Source organism: Heloderma suspectum, chromosome 11, assembly GCF_057233095.1.
Source record: "Heloderma suspectum isolate Gila_16-S chromosome 11, 16-S_ref, whole genome shotgun sequence".
Classification (NCBI taxonomy): Eukaryota; Metazoa; Chordata; class Lepidosauria; order Squamata; family Helodermatidae; genus Heloderma; species Heloderma suspectum.
This window is the reverse complement of record NC_139468.1, coordinates 22785282-22804783: the sequence shown is the minus strand read 5'-3', so window position 1 is coordinate 22804783 and position 19502 is coordinate 22785282. Positions and strand designations below refer to the sequence as shown.

The 19502-nt window shown below is 43.9% G+C and overlaps 1 protein-coding gene across 1 annotated transcript in view; it reads left to right on the top strand.

The window, feature by feature from the left end:
• ATP8B4 (ATPase phospholipid transporting 8B4 (putative)) overlaps positions 1 to 19502 on the top strand; it is a 153737-nt gene that overhangs the window by 26068 nt on the left and 108167 nt on the right. The window contains exons 4-6 of the mRNA XM_084817150.1: positions 5816 to 5929; positions 11792 to 11890; positions 16188 to 16249. Coding sequence (XP_084673276.1) covers positions 5816 to 5929; positions 11792 to 11890; positions 16188 to 16249 — 275 coding nt within the window. The remainder of the gene's footprint in view (positions 1 to 5815; positions 5930 to 11791; positions 11891 to 16187; positions 16250 to 19502) is intronic.

Sequence of the window (19502 nt, the reverse complement as noted above, 5' to 3'; positions counted from 1 at the left end):
TGCTGCCGCTTGACCGGCTTGACCGGCACAGAGCCAGTGAGCAGGTAGGGAGTGCTGTCTATCGCTCCCTGTTCTCACCACCACTGTTGTGTGGGCCAGAGCAAGAGGCAGGTGAACAAGCAGGTTGAAGAGCAACTCCAGGGGATGCTTGTCAGTGGGTTTGGGCCCTCAACAGCTGCCCGATCATGCTTACCTTTGATGCCAGCCCTGCATTTAACATTCCAAGCTGGGGGAGATCTGGGGAAAATGGGGTTGGACTTGTAATACACCCAAACATTGCAAGCTGGCCAAATTAATATCTGAATGTTCATACTTGTTTTGACATTCTGTGAACATAACGTAGGAACATACAAAGAGCCCTACTGGATCAGACCAAAGGCCTATCCAAGTCAGTTTTTTCTTTGTAGGTTACGATCAGCTTTTACTTAGGTTGTTAACACTGAAAAGAAAATCTCCAAGTTAATTAATTAAATATATTAATTAAATCAGCCAGTGGAGCCTCATTTCCAGTCTTTTAGATCTATGGAGAGCATTGTCACTTTTGTTTCAAAAGTCTAATTTGTAAGTGTAGATCCAGCCCAACAAAGCTGATCAGCAGGAGATTCAGGACAGACAAAAGGAAGCACTTCTTCACACAACTAGGAAGTTACTGCCCTGAGGCGTGATGATAGCCATCAACTTAGATAGCTTTAAAAGGGGATTATTACACACATTCATGGAGGAGAAGGCTATCAGTGGCTATGAGTCATGATGGCTATATGCTGCCTCCAGGATCAGAAGCAGCATGTCTCTGAGTGCCAGTCACTGGGAACAACAGCAGGAGAGGGCTGGTTCCTTCATGCCAGTTACTGCCCATTGGTAGACTTATCTTCCATGAATCTGTCTAATCCCCCTTTAAAGCCATTCTATATTTAAATCCTCTGTCTTAATAGTGATTGCTTAAATTGCCTTTTTGTTTGCTGAAATTACTTTTTACAAATCAATTAATCTAACCGATTAATTGAGTCAAAGTAAGAGTTATGTTTTTGGGTTTTTTTTTAAAGCTGCTGGCAGCACAGAGAGGCAGGGGCCCCTCTTTCAAAATGGTACCAGCTTGCAACTTGTGTTGGGATAAAGCATCAGCGTCATTAGTTGGAAGGGATGGGGTGAGGGGACCTGCCTGTGCCTGGGGACCTTGAGGCAGATCTGGGAGATCCTGGGCTGGTGGAGGAGGAGGAAGTGGCCATCGCCCCTAACCTTTGCCACATAATTAGCCCCCTCTCAGCCTCAGAGGGAGAGGAAGAGTGGCCACCTAGCCCCAGGGAGCACAGGGGTCTAAAGGTCAAGGCCCAGCCAGCTGCCAAATGCAGAATGCCTATCTGAGAAACAGGGACTCCTCCTGAGTACAGGTATACACATGAGTAAGTCTTTACTCATGAGTAGACCTTTCCTTAGGTGACACTGATGGCCTGCAGGTGGGGCTCTGAAAGCTTAGCCTTAAAACCCTTCGGTTCCAGATGCTAGGTGCTAGAACAATGTCTGGGTACTAGCTCCCTTATTAATGCCTTGTATTGCCCTGCTATCTCAGCTCTTCTTTGGATCTCCCTGAGCCTTTCTACATGAGGCTTTTATTGTGTGTGTGTGCTTCTTCCCTCACAGTAGTTTGCGGGTCCTTTACATGATGTTGTCATCCTCCAGGGCCTCTCCCATGTTTTGCAATCATTATCACAGTTTTTTTTCCTAATGGGTAAAGTCTAGTATTTTTTTTCAATGGCATTACGTAATTGTGCAGTTCTACTATACCACAGCGTCACCTAGTGGTTGTGTAATGGAACATAAAGAAAGGCAGAGAAAGAACCCCCCCCGGGGGGGGAATACATGTAAAGGAGCTGATTTTAATCCTGCAAAGAATGCGGAAGCAGAAGCCTCAATAAAGGTGCAGGTTAAAAGCCTAATGTAGAAAAGCCCCCTGTCTTTGACTTTGGACTGCATACTGACCTTGCTTTGGGACTTGACCTTGTCTGGATCCCTGGAATTGTCCCAGCACCTGTGTAAGCAGGACAGGTGGAGAAATGTGTGGGCAGAGCAACTGGAGGGAACATTTCACTGAATTGCTCTAGGAGGGAGGAGAGAGAATTCTCCTCCCTCTTGGAATTTTTTATTTTTTTTTTGGTCAAAGGTTTGTTTGCTGCTACATGTGGCAATTGCAGTGGCAGTATCATCAGCCTGGCCATCATTTTGCGTCCTAGATCCTCTGCACTGTCCCGTTCTGTGTACAGGGGGATGATAGCCACCACAAAAAATAGTGGAGGCTATTCAGAGAAAATTCTGCAAAATGGTCTTTGTAAAATTCTGCAAAATGGGGGAGGGAAGAGTAGGGATGTCAGGGAAATCCACAATGGAACCAAATGAGTTCGGATTTTCATGAATTTGACACGTGGATTCTGCAGCAGGCTGTCTTTCCCCCTGATGGGCAGACTTGCAGATTGATTTTCTAACTTTCCTGAATTTTGCACAAATTTCATCATAGAAAAATACGCAAAATAGAAGAACCTGGCCAAAAATGCACATTTTCCCCATAGGCTAAAGCATGAAAATGTGCATTGGGAGGGAATTTGCACATTTTCACATATGCAAATTTGCGCAAGCGTGCATTTGCGAAAATTCAAAAAAAAAATTGGATTCTGCTGATGGGCAGACAACAGCACCAAAGGTGCCTGACCATCTGTGAAACACAGAGGGGACGGATTTTGCACCACCTACACATGCCTAGGGGAGAGTGAGAAAAAGAAAAAGCTCAGAAATGTTCTCATAAAAATGTCTGCTGAGACATTTCAGCTCAGCTCTAGTAAAAAAAATAAAATGAAAAAAAACTTCATATGGGAGTGGGTACAAAAGGGACATCCATGCTTTGCCTTTGTAGATAGAACTGGGAGTGAGAAAGCCAATTCTTGATGACAAGACGGTTGGATACTGAGAGCCAAATGAGACACAGAATGTATCATGTAATTTGACTTTGCATAGCGGAGTTTAAAAAAACACAAATAGCTGGCATGGGAAGATTGAGGTTACGCTGGATTGGAATCATGGTGTGGGAGGAGGGGGTCTTTAACCTTTCTCTTCCACCGTGGTCCCAATTGTACCCCCCTTCCGCATGCCTGCTATTTGATGGGGGAGGAAAGCTCCCTATGGTGCCATGTTTAGTTTGGCCCTGAACCCAGCCAAAACTCCTGATTATAGTGCAAACGCTTTGAAGTTTTTATTAATAAGTACTTCCAGGGACATCATCTGAGTAAATAAAGACGTCTATTATGCAAAGGAATTTGGGGTTTACATAATGGAGTGCTAGGAAATGTGGCCTAGGGCAGTGGGCGCAGGAGAATATTTCATTTGAAATATCTACCTGCCTCTCCTCCCTCAGCAGGGAACGTGCCAACATTAACCCAACCTTTCTTTTGTGTGTTGTTTTGGTAGCAATGGCACATATACATCCTTAATGAAGCACTTTCCTTTTCATTTGAAAGGCTTTTGAAAGCATTAATTAATTACTTTTAAAACTTTAATAAGAACCAGAACCCCTTCATTTGTTTTAGCAAGGGAGAATGTCATCTGTTTTCAAGGCCAAAGACTAATTTTCAAGTCATAGTAATGGAACGAAACATAATTTAGGGGCCAATTTGAGGGATGAATCTCCCCCCACCCCACCCCCTGCCACCATCTTGAGAAGAACAAAATCAAAATGATTCTGGCATGTGTCAGACCACATGAATAATTTTCTCCTCAGCTGTATTGATGCTTGTGTCCTTGTCTTGCCTGACGCTTAGTCCCATCTGCTAGGAATTTGGGGAAACCTTTGGCATCCTCCTTATTCCTCCAGCCACCATCAGTCAGTGCTGACCCCTGACACCAGCCCTGCCTTGAACTGTGCGTAGTCACCAATTGGTAATTTGTTCATAATAAGTGTAGAGGAAATGCACCAGGAGACCATTGTATTTCAAGGAAAGAGGGTGACATGGTACAAACTGTTCATTTCATGCCTGAATCTCCTGCAGAACCTTAAGAATCAAGCCCCCTTAAGGGCCCTCAAGCTTCTTTGCTTAACTCTTTGTTTCTCAAGGTCAGTTGTCTGCTATTGCTATGACCTTGGAATGCGGGAAGATCTCTAAATTTCTTTGGTTGGCCACCGCCCACTCACTTCTGCGTATCATTTTGAGTAGTTGTTGTTGTTCAGTTGTTAAGTCGTGTCTGACTCTTCGTGACCCCATGGACCATAGCATGCCAGGCCTTCCTGTCCTCCGCTGTCTCCCAGAGTGTGCTCAAGTTCATATTCATTGTATCGGTGATGCTATCTATCCATCTCATCCTCTGCCGTCCCCTTCTCCTTTTGCCTTCAGTCTTTCCCAGCATCAGGGTCTTTTCCAGTGACTTTTCTCTTCGCATTAGGTGGCCAAAATATTTGAGCTTCAGCTTCAGTATCTGTCCTTCTAATGAGCAGTCAGGGTTGATTTTCTTTAGGATTGACTGATTTGACCTCCTTGCAGTCCAGGAGACTCGTAAGAGTCTTCTCCAGCACCACAGTTCGAAGGCATCAATTCTTCGGCACTCAGCCTTCCTTATAGTCCAGCTCTCACAGCCATACGTTACTACTGGGAAAACCATAGCTTTGATTGTATGGACCTTTGTTGGCAAGGTGATGTCTCTGCTTCTTACTATGCTGTCTAGGTTTGCCATAGCTTTCCTCCCAAGGAGCAAGCGTCTTTTAATTTCATGGCTACAGTCACCGTCTGCGGTGATCTTGGAGCCCAAGAAAATAAAATCTGTCGCTGCTTCCATTTCTTCCCTTTCTATATGCCAGGAAGTGATGGGGCCAGATGCCATGTTCTTATGTATAAACATAATGAGACCTGAGAACCTGACCCTCACCACAAGTGTGATGAATTAGGGTGCTGTTCAAAACTGCATGTAGCTAAAGGAGATCTTAGGTATAAAAGTTCTAAAGTGTTGCCCAGACTGAACTTTGACGCAGACCTGGACGGGGGAGGTGCTGTGTGCTGGCCGTTTGGCTGGGGTCTCTCCATTGTCATTCATCTGGGGTTCCTGACAACAGAACGGGGAAGTAAGCTATCTTGCTTAGTATCTAATATTAATCCGTACCATTTTGCCTGCTGTCCAATAAAATCCTTGACTTCAACCCACTTCTGTGTGTATTGCTTCTGAATCCTTTAAAGAACTTTTGCCCCTTGGCAAAACAATAAGTGAGACTGAAAGCAAAAAGCTGGAGTGTGGAGTCTTCTTCAGTATCCCAGTCATAGCCATGCTTGTTGTGGGATGCTGGGAGTACTAGTCCAACATGTCTGAAAGGCACCCGCTTGGGGAAAGCTGGTTTAGCGTGATGTGTGAACGCAGCTGATGTCTCCTGCCTCAGCACCTCTTCCTCCTTGCAACTGTTTAAGCAGCATTGAAAAGTACTGCTCCTGGCCTCTTGATCTCTAATCAGTCACCTCTCCTTCTCCTTCCTCTCTTTGGGTTGTAGCCAATCTTGGTCCTAGTTAGAATAGGCCCACTGCAATGAATGGCAGTTAAGTTAGACTAACATTTCTAACATTTGTATTGTTCAATGCTTTGGCTTTTTATAAGCAAAGTGGTAAATAAATAAAATAATAAGTGGAATTGCATTATTTATTATTGTTGTTATGTCTTATCAGTAAGGCTGTAACAATTAGCCAATTGGCAAATATTCAGCCTGTGGGTAAATTATCTGGCTTTAATGTTAATGCAGATATTTTCATTTCCTCATGTAACATATTCTCAATCTCTCTCCCCTCCTTTTTTTCAGAACAATCGTATCCAAACATCCAAGTACAACATTCTTACTTTTTTGCCTATGAACTTGTTTGAGCAGTTCAAGCGGGTTGCAAATGCCTATTTTGTTTTTCTCCTAATTTTACAGGTTAGATTTCATTTCTTTTATTTTAAAACTAATTTAAATTATAATTGTTCAAAAGAGAAGAACAGTGGGCATGACTCAACATGATTTCTGTATTTGCCATTACAAGATACCACAAAAAATTTCATAGACCTGTTCTCTAGTTAAATTTCCTTTTCCCCTTTAGTTAAATTTCCTTTATGTTATCTTGCATAATATACCACTGTTCTCATTAAGGCTATATTCCACACTTACAATGCAATTATATGCATGTTTACTCAGAAGTTAGATCAATTATGTTCAGTGGGGCTTGCTCCCTAGTAAGTGTACGTGGGATTGCAGCCTTAGTGGTTGTTTTTTTTTAAAGATATTATAGGGCCACTTTCCCCCAAATTGAAGTAATTTAATCTCTTTTCAGTTACTTTTGCTAGGTCCCAAAGGAGTAAAATCAGTAGAATTTAACATATTCCATTCATTATTTTATCATGAAAGAATATCCAATTAGTATTTCTTTTAAATGTAGATTTTTGGGGCCATTTCATGCATTACACGGAGGCTAAGTTGGCTGGCTGAGTGCTTGCAGAGGGAGGGCTCTTATTGCTAGCAGTCAAAAGGCATTGTGCAGCTAGTGGTCGAGTTCGTACAACATGACAACCCACCCTGTGAAATAAGCCATGCAGTGTGGGTTGTTGTCAGAACAACCCACAATGAGCTCGGTACTCATGCCAGCTCCAGCAGGTTATCCCAGGGGACTTGGTGGCAGAAACCTTCTTGTCTGCTGCCAAGCCCCCCTCTCCACAGGAATTGCAATGCTGGTCGTGGTTCCTGGCTTTTTTTCTGGGTCAACATTTGTGCAAAATGCAGGCAGTTTGTTTGTTTGTTTATTTGGCACTGGTAATGTGTGCAAATGTCCCTGCATTTTTTAATTTTTAATTTCTCTCAGATTTTTGGGATTGCGCAAGTGTGCAACTTGTGTGAGAGTCCAAAATATATAGGCTTGCCTTGTCTGGTATCTTCTATGTTTCAGCTATCAAACATACAAGGTAACTGATAAGATGAGACTGTATATAGGCTGATTTGACAGCCTTTAACAGTTGACAGGTGGAAAAGGATGCAGATCCCCCTCCCCAGTCTTAGCAGGGTGATCTTCAGGGTTTTAAATATTGCCTTGACCCTTGAGAGTGCCCTGCTTCGAATCCCCACTTGCCCAAGTCCTCAGCATGTGTTTCATAGAGATCAACGAGCCACCCACTTTTTACCCCCTTTCACAGTAACTATGGCAACCTTTGACAGGTCCTTTGACAGCACCGTTGGAATGGCTGTCACTTGCTCATGGGAGAGACTGCTCAGCAAGAGTGGCAGGGGTTTCTGCTGCTCTTGCCAAGCAGCTCACTTGCTGATGCCCACAAGCCATGATGGGTTGGCAATGCTGGGTCCATACAACATGCCAACTCGTCATGGGTTAAACAACCCCAAGAAGAAGCCATGGCTTGTTAGGGCAGCTTGTTGCCCATGAACAAGCCACCCTGTGGGAATTGGTCCGGGTTCACACGACACAACAACCCATTGTGGTTTGTTACCCATGATGGGTTGGTGTGTCATGCGAACCCAGTCTTTCTGTCTTTTCTTCCTTAATGGATTTTTTCCAGTAAGAAAAAGGACAGAAGAACTGATGGAAAAAATGGGCTACAAATCGAAAGTGATGTAGTCTGGACCCTCAATTAAATTCCGTGAATGAGATTGCACAATAAAAGCTCTGTCTGGATCTGGAACCCCTTCATGGATCACTGCCTTGTTGTGGCGAAGGGGCTTGTGTAACTCAGTGAAGCCATAAGCTATGCCGTGCAGGGCCACCCAAGACGGACAGGTCATGGCAGAGAGTTCTGACAAAATGGGGTCCACTGGAGAAGGAAATGGCAACCCACTCCAGTATTCTTGCCAAGAAAACCCCATGGAACGTATCACAAGGCTAAAAGATAGGACGCCGGAAGATGAGCCCCTCAGGTCGGAAGGTGTCCAATATACTACTGGGGAAGAGCAGAGGGTATTTCCAAGTAGCGCCAGAAAGAGTGAAGCGGCTGGGCCAAAGCCGAAAGGACACTCAGCTGTGGATGTGTCTGGTGGTGAAAAGAAAATCCGATGCTGTAAAGAATAATATTGCTTAGGAACCTGGAATGTCAGATCAATGAATCAAGGTAAGCTGGAGGTGGTCAAACATGAGATGGCAAGATTGAACATGGACATCTTGGGAATCAGCGAACTAAAATGGACAAGCATGGGTGAGTTTAATTCAGGTGACCATTATATCTACTACTGTGGACAAGAATCCCTTAGAAGAAATGGAGTAGCACTCATAGTCAACAAAAGGGTGGGAAAAGCAGTACTGGGGTACAATCTCAAAAACGATAGAATGATCTCAGTACGAATCCAAGGCAAACCATTCAACATCACAGTAATTCAAGTCTATGCCCCAACCACTGATGCCGAAGAAGCTGAGGTTGATCGGTTCTATGAAGACCTACAACACCTTCTAGAACTAACACCAAAAAAAGATGTCCTCTTCATCATAGGGGATTGGAATGCTAAAGTAGGAAGTCAAGAAATCACCGGGATAACAGGCAAGCATGGCCTTGGTGTACAAAATGAAGCAGGACAAAGGCTCATAGAGTTTTGCCAAGAGAACATGCTGATCATAGCAATCACTCTTTTCCAACAGCACAAGAGGCGACTCTACACATGGACCTCACCAGATGGTCAATATCGAAATCAGATTGATTATGTCCTTTGCAGCCAAAGATGGAGAAGCTCTATACAGTCAGTAAAAACAAGACCTGGAGCTGACTGTGGCTCAGATCATGAGCTGCTTCTTGCAAAATTTCGGCTTAAATTGAAGAACGTAGGGAAAACCACTAAACCATTCAGGTATGACCGAAATCATATCCCTTATGACTATACAGTGGGGGTGAGGAATAGATTTCAGGGATTAGACCTGATAGACAGAGTGCCTGAGGAACTATGGACGGAGGTCCATAACATTGTTCAGGAGGCAGCAACTCAATCTATCCCAAAGAAAAAGAAATGCAAGAAAGCAAAGTGGCTGTCTGATGAGGCTTTACAAGTAGCTGAGGAAAGAAGGGAAGCGAAAAGCAAGGGAGAAAGGGGAATGCAGAGTTCCAGAGAATAGCAAGGAGAGACAAGAAGGCCTTCTTAAATGAACAATGCAAAGAAATCGAGGAAAACAACAGAATGGGAAAGACTAGAGATACCTTCAAGAAAATCGGAGATCTCAAGGGAACGTTTTGTGCAAAGACGGGCATGATAAAGGACAAAGAAAGCAGGGACCTAACAGAAGCAGATGAGATTAAGAAGAGGTGGCAAGAATACACGGAAGAACTATACAGGAAAGATCTGAATGTCCCTGAGAGCTAGGGATGTACGAAAGTCACTTACCTTTTCGAAGGGGGTGATTCACGGTGGGGGGAGGCGCTCCGTCCCTCCCCCCGAAATTCTGGCCAGGGGGGAGGCACTCCGTCGCTCCCCCCCAAATCCTGGCTGGCTGGGTCTGCAAATGGCGGCGGCCGTAGCTGTAGACGCTACGCTATTTGCGTTCCCCTTATTTTCGCCGTCTTAGTCTATGTAAATGTTTACATAGACTAAGATGTGTCAAAATAAGGTACGCAAATGGCGGTGCCCATGAGTGCCGCCATTTGCATACGCGCGTTTTTTTTTCTTTTAAATCAGCCGTGATAGGCTACGTAAACATTTACGTAGCCTATCATGGTGTTTTTTAAAAAATCTAGCCGTGATAGGCTACGTAAATCTTTTTGTAGCCTATCACGTGTTTTGTTTTGTTTTTACTGGAAATGCCGCCGCTGCTGCCGAACCGCCGCTGAACCGCTGCCGGAGCCGCCGCCGCCAGGAAGATTTGCCCAAGGTAAGTCCCATCCCGGGGGGGGCGGGGGGGCAGACCGTTTCGCCACCTATTTCAGGGGGCCGAATGCGCTGGCATTCGGCCTCCCTGAGATTTGTGGCGAAATTCTCTGACATCCCTACTGAGAGCCATGATAGTGCGGTCACTGAACTTGAGCTGGACATCCTAGAGAATGAAGTCAAGTGGGCCTTAGGAAGCATTACTAACAACAAAGCTAGTGGAGATGACAGTATTCCAGCTGAGCTATTTAAGATCTTAAAAGATGATGCTGTTAAAGTGCTGCACTCAATATGCCAACAAATTTGGAACACTCAACAGTGGCCACAAGACTGGAAAAGGTCAGTTTACATTCCAATTCCAAAGAAGGGCAACGCCAAAGAGTGTTCAAACTGCCATACAATTGTGCTCATTTCACATGCCAGCAAGGTTATGCTCAAAATCCTACAAGCTAGGCTTCAACAGTATGCGAACCGAGAACTACTGGAAGTACAAGCTGGGTTCCGAAGAGGCAGAGGAACTAGAGATCAAATTGCCAACATTCGCTGCATCATGGAGAAAGCAAGAGAATTCCAGAAAAATGTATATTTCTGCCTCATTGACTACGCTAAAGCCTTTGATTGTGTGGATCACAATAAACTCTGACAAATTCTTAAAGAGATGGGAGTACCAGACCACCTTACCTGTCTCCTGAGAAACCTGTACGAGGGTCAAGAAGCAACAGTAAGAACCAGACATGGAACAACCGATTGGTTCAAAATTGGGAAAGGAGTACGACAAGGCTGCATATTGTCGCCCTGCTTATTTAACTTATATGCAGAGTACATCATGAGAAACGCTGGGTTGGATGAATCAGAGGTCGGAATTAAGATTGCTGGGAGAATTATCAACAACCTCAGATATGCAGACGATACCACCCTAATGGCAGAAAGCGAAGAGGATCTCAAGAGCCTCTTGTTGAGGGTGAAAGAGGAGAGTGCAAAAGCTGGTTTGAAACTCAACATTAAAAAAACGAAGATCATGGCATCTGGCCCCATCACTTCCTGGCATATAGAAGGGGAAGAAATGGAAGCAGTGACAGATTTTATTTTCTTGGGCTCCAAGATCACCGCAGACAGTGACTGTAGCCATGAAATTAAAAGACGCTTGCTCCTTGGGAGGAAAGCTATGGCCAACCTAGACAGCATAGTAAGAAGCAGAGACATCACCTTGCCAACAAAGGTCCATACAATCAAAAGGTCCATCTAATCAAAGCTATGGTTTTCCCAGCAGTAATGTATGGCTGTGAGAGCTGGACTGTAAGGAAGGCTGAGCGCCGAAGAATTGATGCTTTCGAACTGTGGTTCTGGAGAAGATTCTTACGAGTCCCCTGGACTGCAAGAAGGTCAAATCAGTCAATCCTAAAGGAAATCAACCCTGACTGCTCATTGGAAGGACAGATACTGAAGCTGAAGCTCAAATATTTTGGACACCTAATGCGAAGAGAAAACTCTGTGGAAAAGACCCTGATGCTGGGAAAGACTGAAGGCAAAAGGAGAAGGGGACGGCAGAGGATGAGATGGCTAGATAGCATCACTGATGCAATTAATATGGACTTGAGCACACTCCGGGAGAGAACGCAGGACAGGAAGGCCTGGCATGCTCTGGTCCATGGGGTCACGAAGAGTTGGACACGGCTGAACGACTGAACAACAACAACTGGATCTGGAAACACAATCAACAGCAAATTACAGCAAATAATGGGTCCCTGATCAGTTTCCAGAAGGACTCCAGATTTTGAGATTAAATATTAACACCTTCCCTTTACCTTCGTTCTATTAAAACTCTTTCTCCTCTGTAGGTAAGCTTTGCAATTTCTGCAGTTTTGCATTGCATTTATATGAAAATATAGGAGGCTTTCTTAATACCACTTCTCCACAAATAATGGTATTTCATCTCTCTCTCTCTCTTTCCTCTAGTTGATTCCAGATGTATCCTCCTTATCATGGTTTACTACCATTGTTCCTTTAGTGCTGGTTTTAACCATTACAGCTGTCAAAGATGCCACAGATGATTATGTAAGTCTTTGCTGTAAATTCTCTCTCTCTCTCTCTCTCTCTGTGTGTGTATGTGTGTGTGTGCGTGCGCACACGTGAGAAAAATAGCATTTCTGTCTAAGAATGAAATAACTTCATATTGGTTCCCTAATCATTGTGTACTCATTTGGGCAGTGGTATTTGCAGTGAAGTTTTAGACAACAATATTGTGCAGTCTTTTCTCTCTCTTTTAAAGAGTAAAAGCTGTTCTGCTTTTGCACTACAATAAAAACAGAGGGAAAAGTGGGTATGATGGCACATGGAATAACTTTGTCCTGCTGTGATTATCCCTTGAATGGTATGATTAACCCTAGTCATGATGCCCTTTTACTGTTTCCACATCCTCCTGTGTTGAGACACCATAAGGCAGAGATGAGTAGACCAGACTTGCAGGATCTAATCCTTTTTGTTTGCTTGTACTGGCATCTACTAGTCAGAGCCAGATGTAAAATAGTGTCTGGGGAAGGGGCAGAGCCAGGTGCAAAATGGTGGTTCAGGGGTGGAGCCAATTGCCTATTGTGCTCCATGAGCCATACACAGTGATGCTACCATTAAAAAGCAGCAACAGTAAAGAGTGAGAAACTCTTTCTGATGTACTGCCAATCCCTCAGAGATCTTCTATCACTAGATCCTGATCTACTTTCTGTGTGTCCCTGCCCTACATCAGTGCTATTTATTTTATTGTGCTTCCATAGTTTAAGTTGCATTGCTTTGAAGAGGGACAAAAATTCATTGTAAAAAAGCAACAGTGTAAATGAATGTTATTTTCACTAATATGCACATTTTGTGTGCACTTCTCCCTAATATCTTTATGCATTTTTTATTGGAGAACTCCACTGCAAAATTCGGAAAAGTGCAAATTTGGAAGATCAACTGGATTTCAGTTCACGTATTGGTTTTTAAAGGCAAAACTAAGTATGTTTGTATTAAAATGTGGACTAAATGAATTTCTCCCTCACATCCCTTATTAATGCAATACTGTGGGATCAGCCCATGGAGAAGCAGCTTCCTGTGTAGGGAAGATTCGGAGCTAAGGAGCTTTGCATGCAGAAGGTTCCAGGTTCAATCCCTAATGTCTCCAGGTAGGGCAGAGAAACATTACTGTTTGAAATCCTGGAGAGCTACTGCTAGTTGGGCGTAGAACCCTGGCTCACCAGCCTAATCCAGGCTCCACAATCTAGCCCTCAGAGCCATGAGATCCTCCAGGGGGCAGAGTTTGGCTTCTCTGTGACTTTCTCTGAACAGAGAAAGGCTAAAATAGGGGGAGGGAGCATGATCTCAGCGGCCATGGCCACACCCAACATCTTCTGGTCTGTGGAAGGCCTGGTGAGGGCCAGTCAAGCTCCCCACTGAACTAGATGGACCAATGGCTTAACTTAGTATAAGCGTCTTAGGGCACAATCATAAGACTAGAACCCAATGGGGTCATCCCATGAAGCTGATTGGTGGAAGATTCAGGACAGATAAAAGGAAAGATTTCTTCACACAGTGCATAGTTAAACTATGGAATTTATTATCACAGGATGTGGTGATGGCCACCAATTTGGATGGTGTTAAAAGGGAGTTAGACAAATTCCTGGAGGATAAGGCTATCAATGGCTACTGGTCCTGATGGCTATGTGCTACCTCCTCTATCAGAGGCAGTATGCCTATGTACACCAGTTGATGGGGAATATGGGCGGGAGGGTGCTGTTGCACTCATGTCCTGCTTGTGAGATTCCTGTGGGCAGCTGGTTGGCCACTGTGTCAAAAGAATGGTAGACTAGATGAACCCTTGGTCTGATCCAGCATGGTCTTCTTATGTTCTTATTTTCATATGGAATCTTATGCATGTTTAGACAGAAAACAGTCCTACAACTCCCAGGGTTCCCCAGCCAGCCTTGTTGGCTGTAGGACTTTTTTTTCTGCTTACATAGGATTGCACCTTTATGTCCTTTTCATATGAATCAGCCCTCAGAAAATATGTTTTTGGGATGGTGTTGCTTTTTACAACGAACATTTTTTCCATCTTCAAAGCAGTATGACTTAAACCATGTAAGCAGAAACCCTGGTTTGTGGGTTTGTTTGTGGAGTATTTTTGCACTGGGGTGGAAGTTCTACACAAATACGCCTTTCTCTGAGAGATTTCTCTGAGAGTTCTCAGAAATTGTGCAACGTTTCACTGTGGGATGGAGGAACTGTGAATTCCTCAGTGAATCCTCCCATGGGCTTTGAGGATCTCATCAAAAACATATAGCAAATTAAAATGAGTTAGAGGAAACCATTAGAAGTAAAAAATAAATGAGAAAAAAATGAAATTGTCTGGTCTTATTCTCTGCCAGGGCATTTTCAGACAATGGGCGGTGGGGGAAGAACAGAACCCCAGATCTGGGTTTGTTTGTGGGTTGTTGTTTTTCTGCTTTGTTTTGATTTTAAGATTCGTGCATCAAATTCTGTTAATATTTAGAAGGTTCTAGTGTAGATGAGCAGTACAGAACTACAGTCGATGCAGGTAGTGGTGGGTCCCCCCCCCCTTTTGCATTCCACTGGATTATGATGTACCAGTGTGCTAGCAGCTCTGTGATTTGCATTGTGTTCTGCGGAATTGCAGCAAAGCAAACTTTTTATATATTAGAGTAATGGAATAGAGTCCCATAGCAGTCAATTAGCTTGGCTGTTCTTCCAGTGATCAGTTCCTGAACGGCCCACCAGCTTGTCTCTATCCAAAAGTTTATTCCTTCTCAGGAGGCCTTCACATTGTGTCTGAATAGCTTTTGATGACACATTCTTCAAATTATTCTGACTGGGGACTAGGAATTTGTATAAAATCCATCCCATTTGTGTTTTGCAGATTGTCAGGCGTCTTTCGCTCTGTTGTCCGCCCACTGACAGAATCGGATTTTTTTTAGTTTATGAATTTGCATGTGTAAATGCATGAATTCCCCCCAAACGTGCATTTTCACACTTTAGCTTATGGGGAAAATGCGCATTTTGTGTTGGTTTTTAAAAAATCTTTTGCGTATTTTTCTACGACAAAATTTGCGCAAAATACCCAAAGGTTAGAAAAATGGTCCCCAAGTCCACAGAATCTGCCTGATGGGAAAAGCCAGCCCACTGCAGAATCCACAGGTTGGATTCATAAAAATATGAATTCATTTGGTTCCATTGTGGATTTCTCTGACATCCCTACTGCTGACAATGAGCTGACATCATGCTGTGGGTATAAGCAGAGGCCCATTTGGCTTACATGAGCCTGTCAGAAAGCTCAAAGTAAAAAAAGAAAAGAAGGAAACCTCTGGTGTTTGCTCACTTGGGAAGCACTGTGCTTAAACACTCTCAGCTGGAGGCATTGTGAGGAATCTTCTCCCTTTTCTTCTTCTGTTGAACTTCTTAAAGCTTTAACTACCAGTTTCATAAGGTATCTTGAGGGGGGAATGTCTCTCTTTTTTCTGGCCCTTCCTTCTGAGGCGCCAGGTCAAGTTAAGAATGGTTGTGGACCATTAACTGAGAGCTAATATGAGGAAGGCGCATGAGAGTTGGAATGCTAGAGAAAGATGGAAAGGTACTAGATCTGCTTTATATGAGATCAGACGATTTATCTCTCTGGCCTAGTCATGTCTGCTTTGAATGGCAGTGCCTCTCCAGGGTTTCTGCGACTGGAGAAGCCAGGGACTGAACTTTCTATCAGCGAAACCTAGCTCCCTCTAACAGTGAACTCAGGTGGTGCCTGCTGACAAGACTGTAGCCAAAAGAGGGCTACTGAGAAAGGAGATGGAGGCATCAGCATGCCTGGGGAATCGTCAAGGTTTGTACAAAAGAACTTTACAAAACCCCTAAGGGGGCACCTGCCCTAAAAAAAAGCCATTAATGCCTGGGTATGCTCAGTAGCCATGGAGTGTGGCTGAAACCCTGAAGAGAAGCACTCCTGTTTTATTTTATTGCAGGTGCCACTTTTGTGCTCTGCTACCGAGCTATGGTTCTGTTCAGCATTCCAACCCTGGTATTCCTTCTCCAAGGGCTTCCAGTGATCATGCTCAGGAAAGTGCTTAAAGAGACATCTGGAAAACTCTTTATATTTGTCCTTACGTTTTTATTACTGGCCTAAGCAAGAGTCTTGTGGAAAACTATAAGCAGAGAACCCAGAGTGGAGCCCATTTCACTTCTACATTCTGTAGTAGTCCGCTTTGAATCAACTTTATTTCAAAAAGTTTCTTGTCTGGGATCTAATTGCAGAATACTGTGCATCCTAAAGACCAGCTGATTTTGTGTGTGTGTGTGTGTGTGTTTTTACTGTTTGCAGTTTCGTCATAAGAGTGACAACCAGGTGAACAATCGGAAGGCTGAAGTACTCATTGATGGCAGGTAAGAAGCACATCTTTATCATTCCTCTATGTAATGTTTCTTGCCAATCTCCCATCTGATAAAATAGGCAATTTCAAAATTCTAACATTTCAAATGCTTAACTTTGGGATATGCACTTCCTGTGGAGCCACTGTTAGTTCTTTTTGGATATCTTGAGGGCATAGTTGCTTGTGAGGATATTGAAATGGTTACTGATCTCTTAACAGCAGTTTTAGTTGGAAGAAGGTTAACCCACCTTCAATTAATAATTGGTATCTTAGGGTCTGGGATATGGCTACTATGGTTAAATTGACTAACACAAGAGCTAGAGAAGGGAGATTAACAGGGGATCAGTTTAAAAAAAAGTGGAGTCTTTTTATTATTTATTGGAATGAAAAAGCTCAGGAATCATTAAACCCCTTTTCTTTACTGGGCATAATTTAATGTCAGCTTTGGTATAAAAACTGATTGGGTTTAAATTCTTAAGGCTGCTTTTAAGTTATGATTGATGTTAAAATTTGATAATTGTGAGCAGGATATGGTGTTATTACGTATCAGGTATTATGATATCTCTATGTAGTATGTAAATAACGATTAAAAAAAGACACACACACACACACAACACAAAACACATTCAGGGATCAGCTGGCTTTGGGGCCAGAAGATCCAAAGTCACCAGCACCTCATCCCCATTTCAGGACCTTCGGAACCTTAACACCAGCGATAACACCACTGGTGGTAGCCTTCCACCAGAGCAGGCTGGCAGTAGGGCACCGCCAGCTAAACCTAGCCCCCTTTAGCAAACCGGATCTTGAGGTTAGGATGCCTGTGCCAGTCAGTGAATTTTGTGTGACAGTCTCAAAGTTACTTTTCACTTCAGTCTGCTAACAGTGCTAATCTACTGAAAGTGTCATGCCCCACTGGAGGAATCTTCTTTAGAGGAAGAGCTCCCAGAAACCGAGGGCACCCTAGAGCTGTCACTGTTACCAGACGAGGAGGAGCCTGGGCCCTTGGGGCTGCAGGTCTGTCCCTGTCAGTTGGACGGGACTCTGCCTCTGAGGCAAAGGCTGAGCAACCCCCTGGCCCTCAGACCATCATCGCCTCAAGAGACAGGCCAGTAGGGCTCCCGTGAGAAGGAGTGCTCACTTGCAAGGAAGGACTCCTCAGGAGAAAGTGACTCCTCATGAGTAGGGCTGTGACCAGAGAGCTCTAATGTACTGCAGCTGAGCCCTGGGTGGGGCTCAGCAGTCTCTCTGGTTAAAAGCCTTCAGTGTCTGCCTATCCAGTGCTGGAAGCAGCACTGTTCTTCTAGTGCCTGTGCCTTCTACCATGCCTCACAGACTTTGCCCTGTGATTGATGCTCTGTGCTACTGACCCTTGGACTCCTTCTTGACTCTGCTTCTGGACTGCCTAACTGCATATTGACCTTTGCCTGCTATCTTGACCACTCTTGCCTTAGCCTGACTTCATTTATCTGACTGCTTGCCTGTGCTTTGACCTTTTCCTGCTATCTTGACCACTTCTGCCTAGCTTGAACCCTATTAGACTGAAACCTGTGTGCTTGAACATTTGCTTGCTTCATGGCCTTGCTTCTTGGTTAGCTGCACACTCAGGGTCTGCTGCAGTCAATGCAGGACAGAAAGGGATCCGATCTGAGCCCCTCAGCTATGCTAACCTGGACCTTGCATAGCAAAAGATCTGCTTTGCTGAAATGCTTGGTGCATCCACACCCCAACCCTCCTGCCCTGGACAACACCACTTAGATTGCCCCCTCTAACCTCACTTAGGATTGCTCTCTGCAACATCAGACAAAAGCTTATGCACGTATGAGGTATATGATAAACTACAGATGGACTTTCATTTCCAGGGCTGGCCCAAGACATTTTGCTGCGTGAGGTGATGAACAAGATGGCCCCCACTCCCATTCCAAGTATAAAAGCCAGCTGGATTAGTAGATTGATCTTACTTTAATACTAGGGATGGAACATCTTTCTCCACTGTATCTGAAGGCACCTGGATCACTTAGGGGATACAGGGCAAGCCATGTGACCCACACGTCTCTCCCCTGACACTTACCTGCTGCTTCCCAGCATCTGCCGCCTGAAGCTACTGCCTCACTCTGCCTAATGGTAGGGCCAGCCCTGTTCATATCACCTGACCTCACCTTAGGCTCAGTATCTTTCCTTGAAGGCAGATTTTTTGCCCTCATATTCTGCTTGTGAGTTTCCCATTGGGGTGCTTGGCCGGCCACTGTGGGAACAGAATGCTAGACTAGCTAGGCCTTGAGTTTGATCCAGAAGGTCTCTTCTTATGCTGTTATTCTCACATTCAGCTGAATATGGTGATACATTACTGAGTGTTGAAACAGTGAGTGATATACATATGCAACATGTTAATCAGCCCATGGAATATGAACAACAAATGTGCGAGTAAGTGGTGAGCACAACTGCAGCCAAAGATTCCCTTTCAGAACTCAGCTCAAGAACGCCTTGGCATCAGTGCCACGGCAAACAATGTTGTTGTTTTTATTAGTGACACACGTAAGTCACACATGGAGTGATAATGAAAAGCAGCCCAATTGAAACTTCTGATGTCATAATTGCAATTATATTTTATGTCTCATACAAGTGAAATTTTGAATAACTAGGACCCATGCCGGGAAGATCTTTATGAACCATCTCCATTCTCGTACTTTTCCTTTCTTCTTTTGGAGCAGAAGATTGTTCTGCAAACATCTTTCCCAGTAGGCTTGACAATTGGCACTATGCTCAACGTTTTCATGAGCAAGAGACAACATTATTAGTCTGAAAAATCTAAAAAAGAAAAAGAAAAAAGCAAATGGCTGGACCCACTGCCCTTATATAGTAAACTATGAGGATTATTTCCTATTCAATGTAGCAGTTTTGTAGTCTAGAGGCTTAGGTACGTCTACAGGAATATATAAGCTTGTCCGTGTGTAAGGTGCTAAAGAGCCCACTTTGCAGTATGTCCGCTTATAAATGAGACAGTACATATTTTGCTTAATTTAATTCCCTTCCTCCTGTTCCTATGTGCTTTGGGAAGAAGACATGGAAGCAAGGATGTTTGTTTCCAGCTTTGAATTTGGCATGGTTGATCTTTCTTTAAACTTCTATTTTCGTTTGTTTTAAAGAGAATGTTTAGCAATAAAGGAACCCATCCTTTTCTGAATTTCATTTGTTTGAGATAGGATTTAAGACTGTAAATATAGCATTGATGCACTGCAGCTGTAACAAGCATGGACGTTAGAAAATGC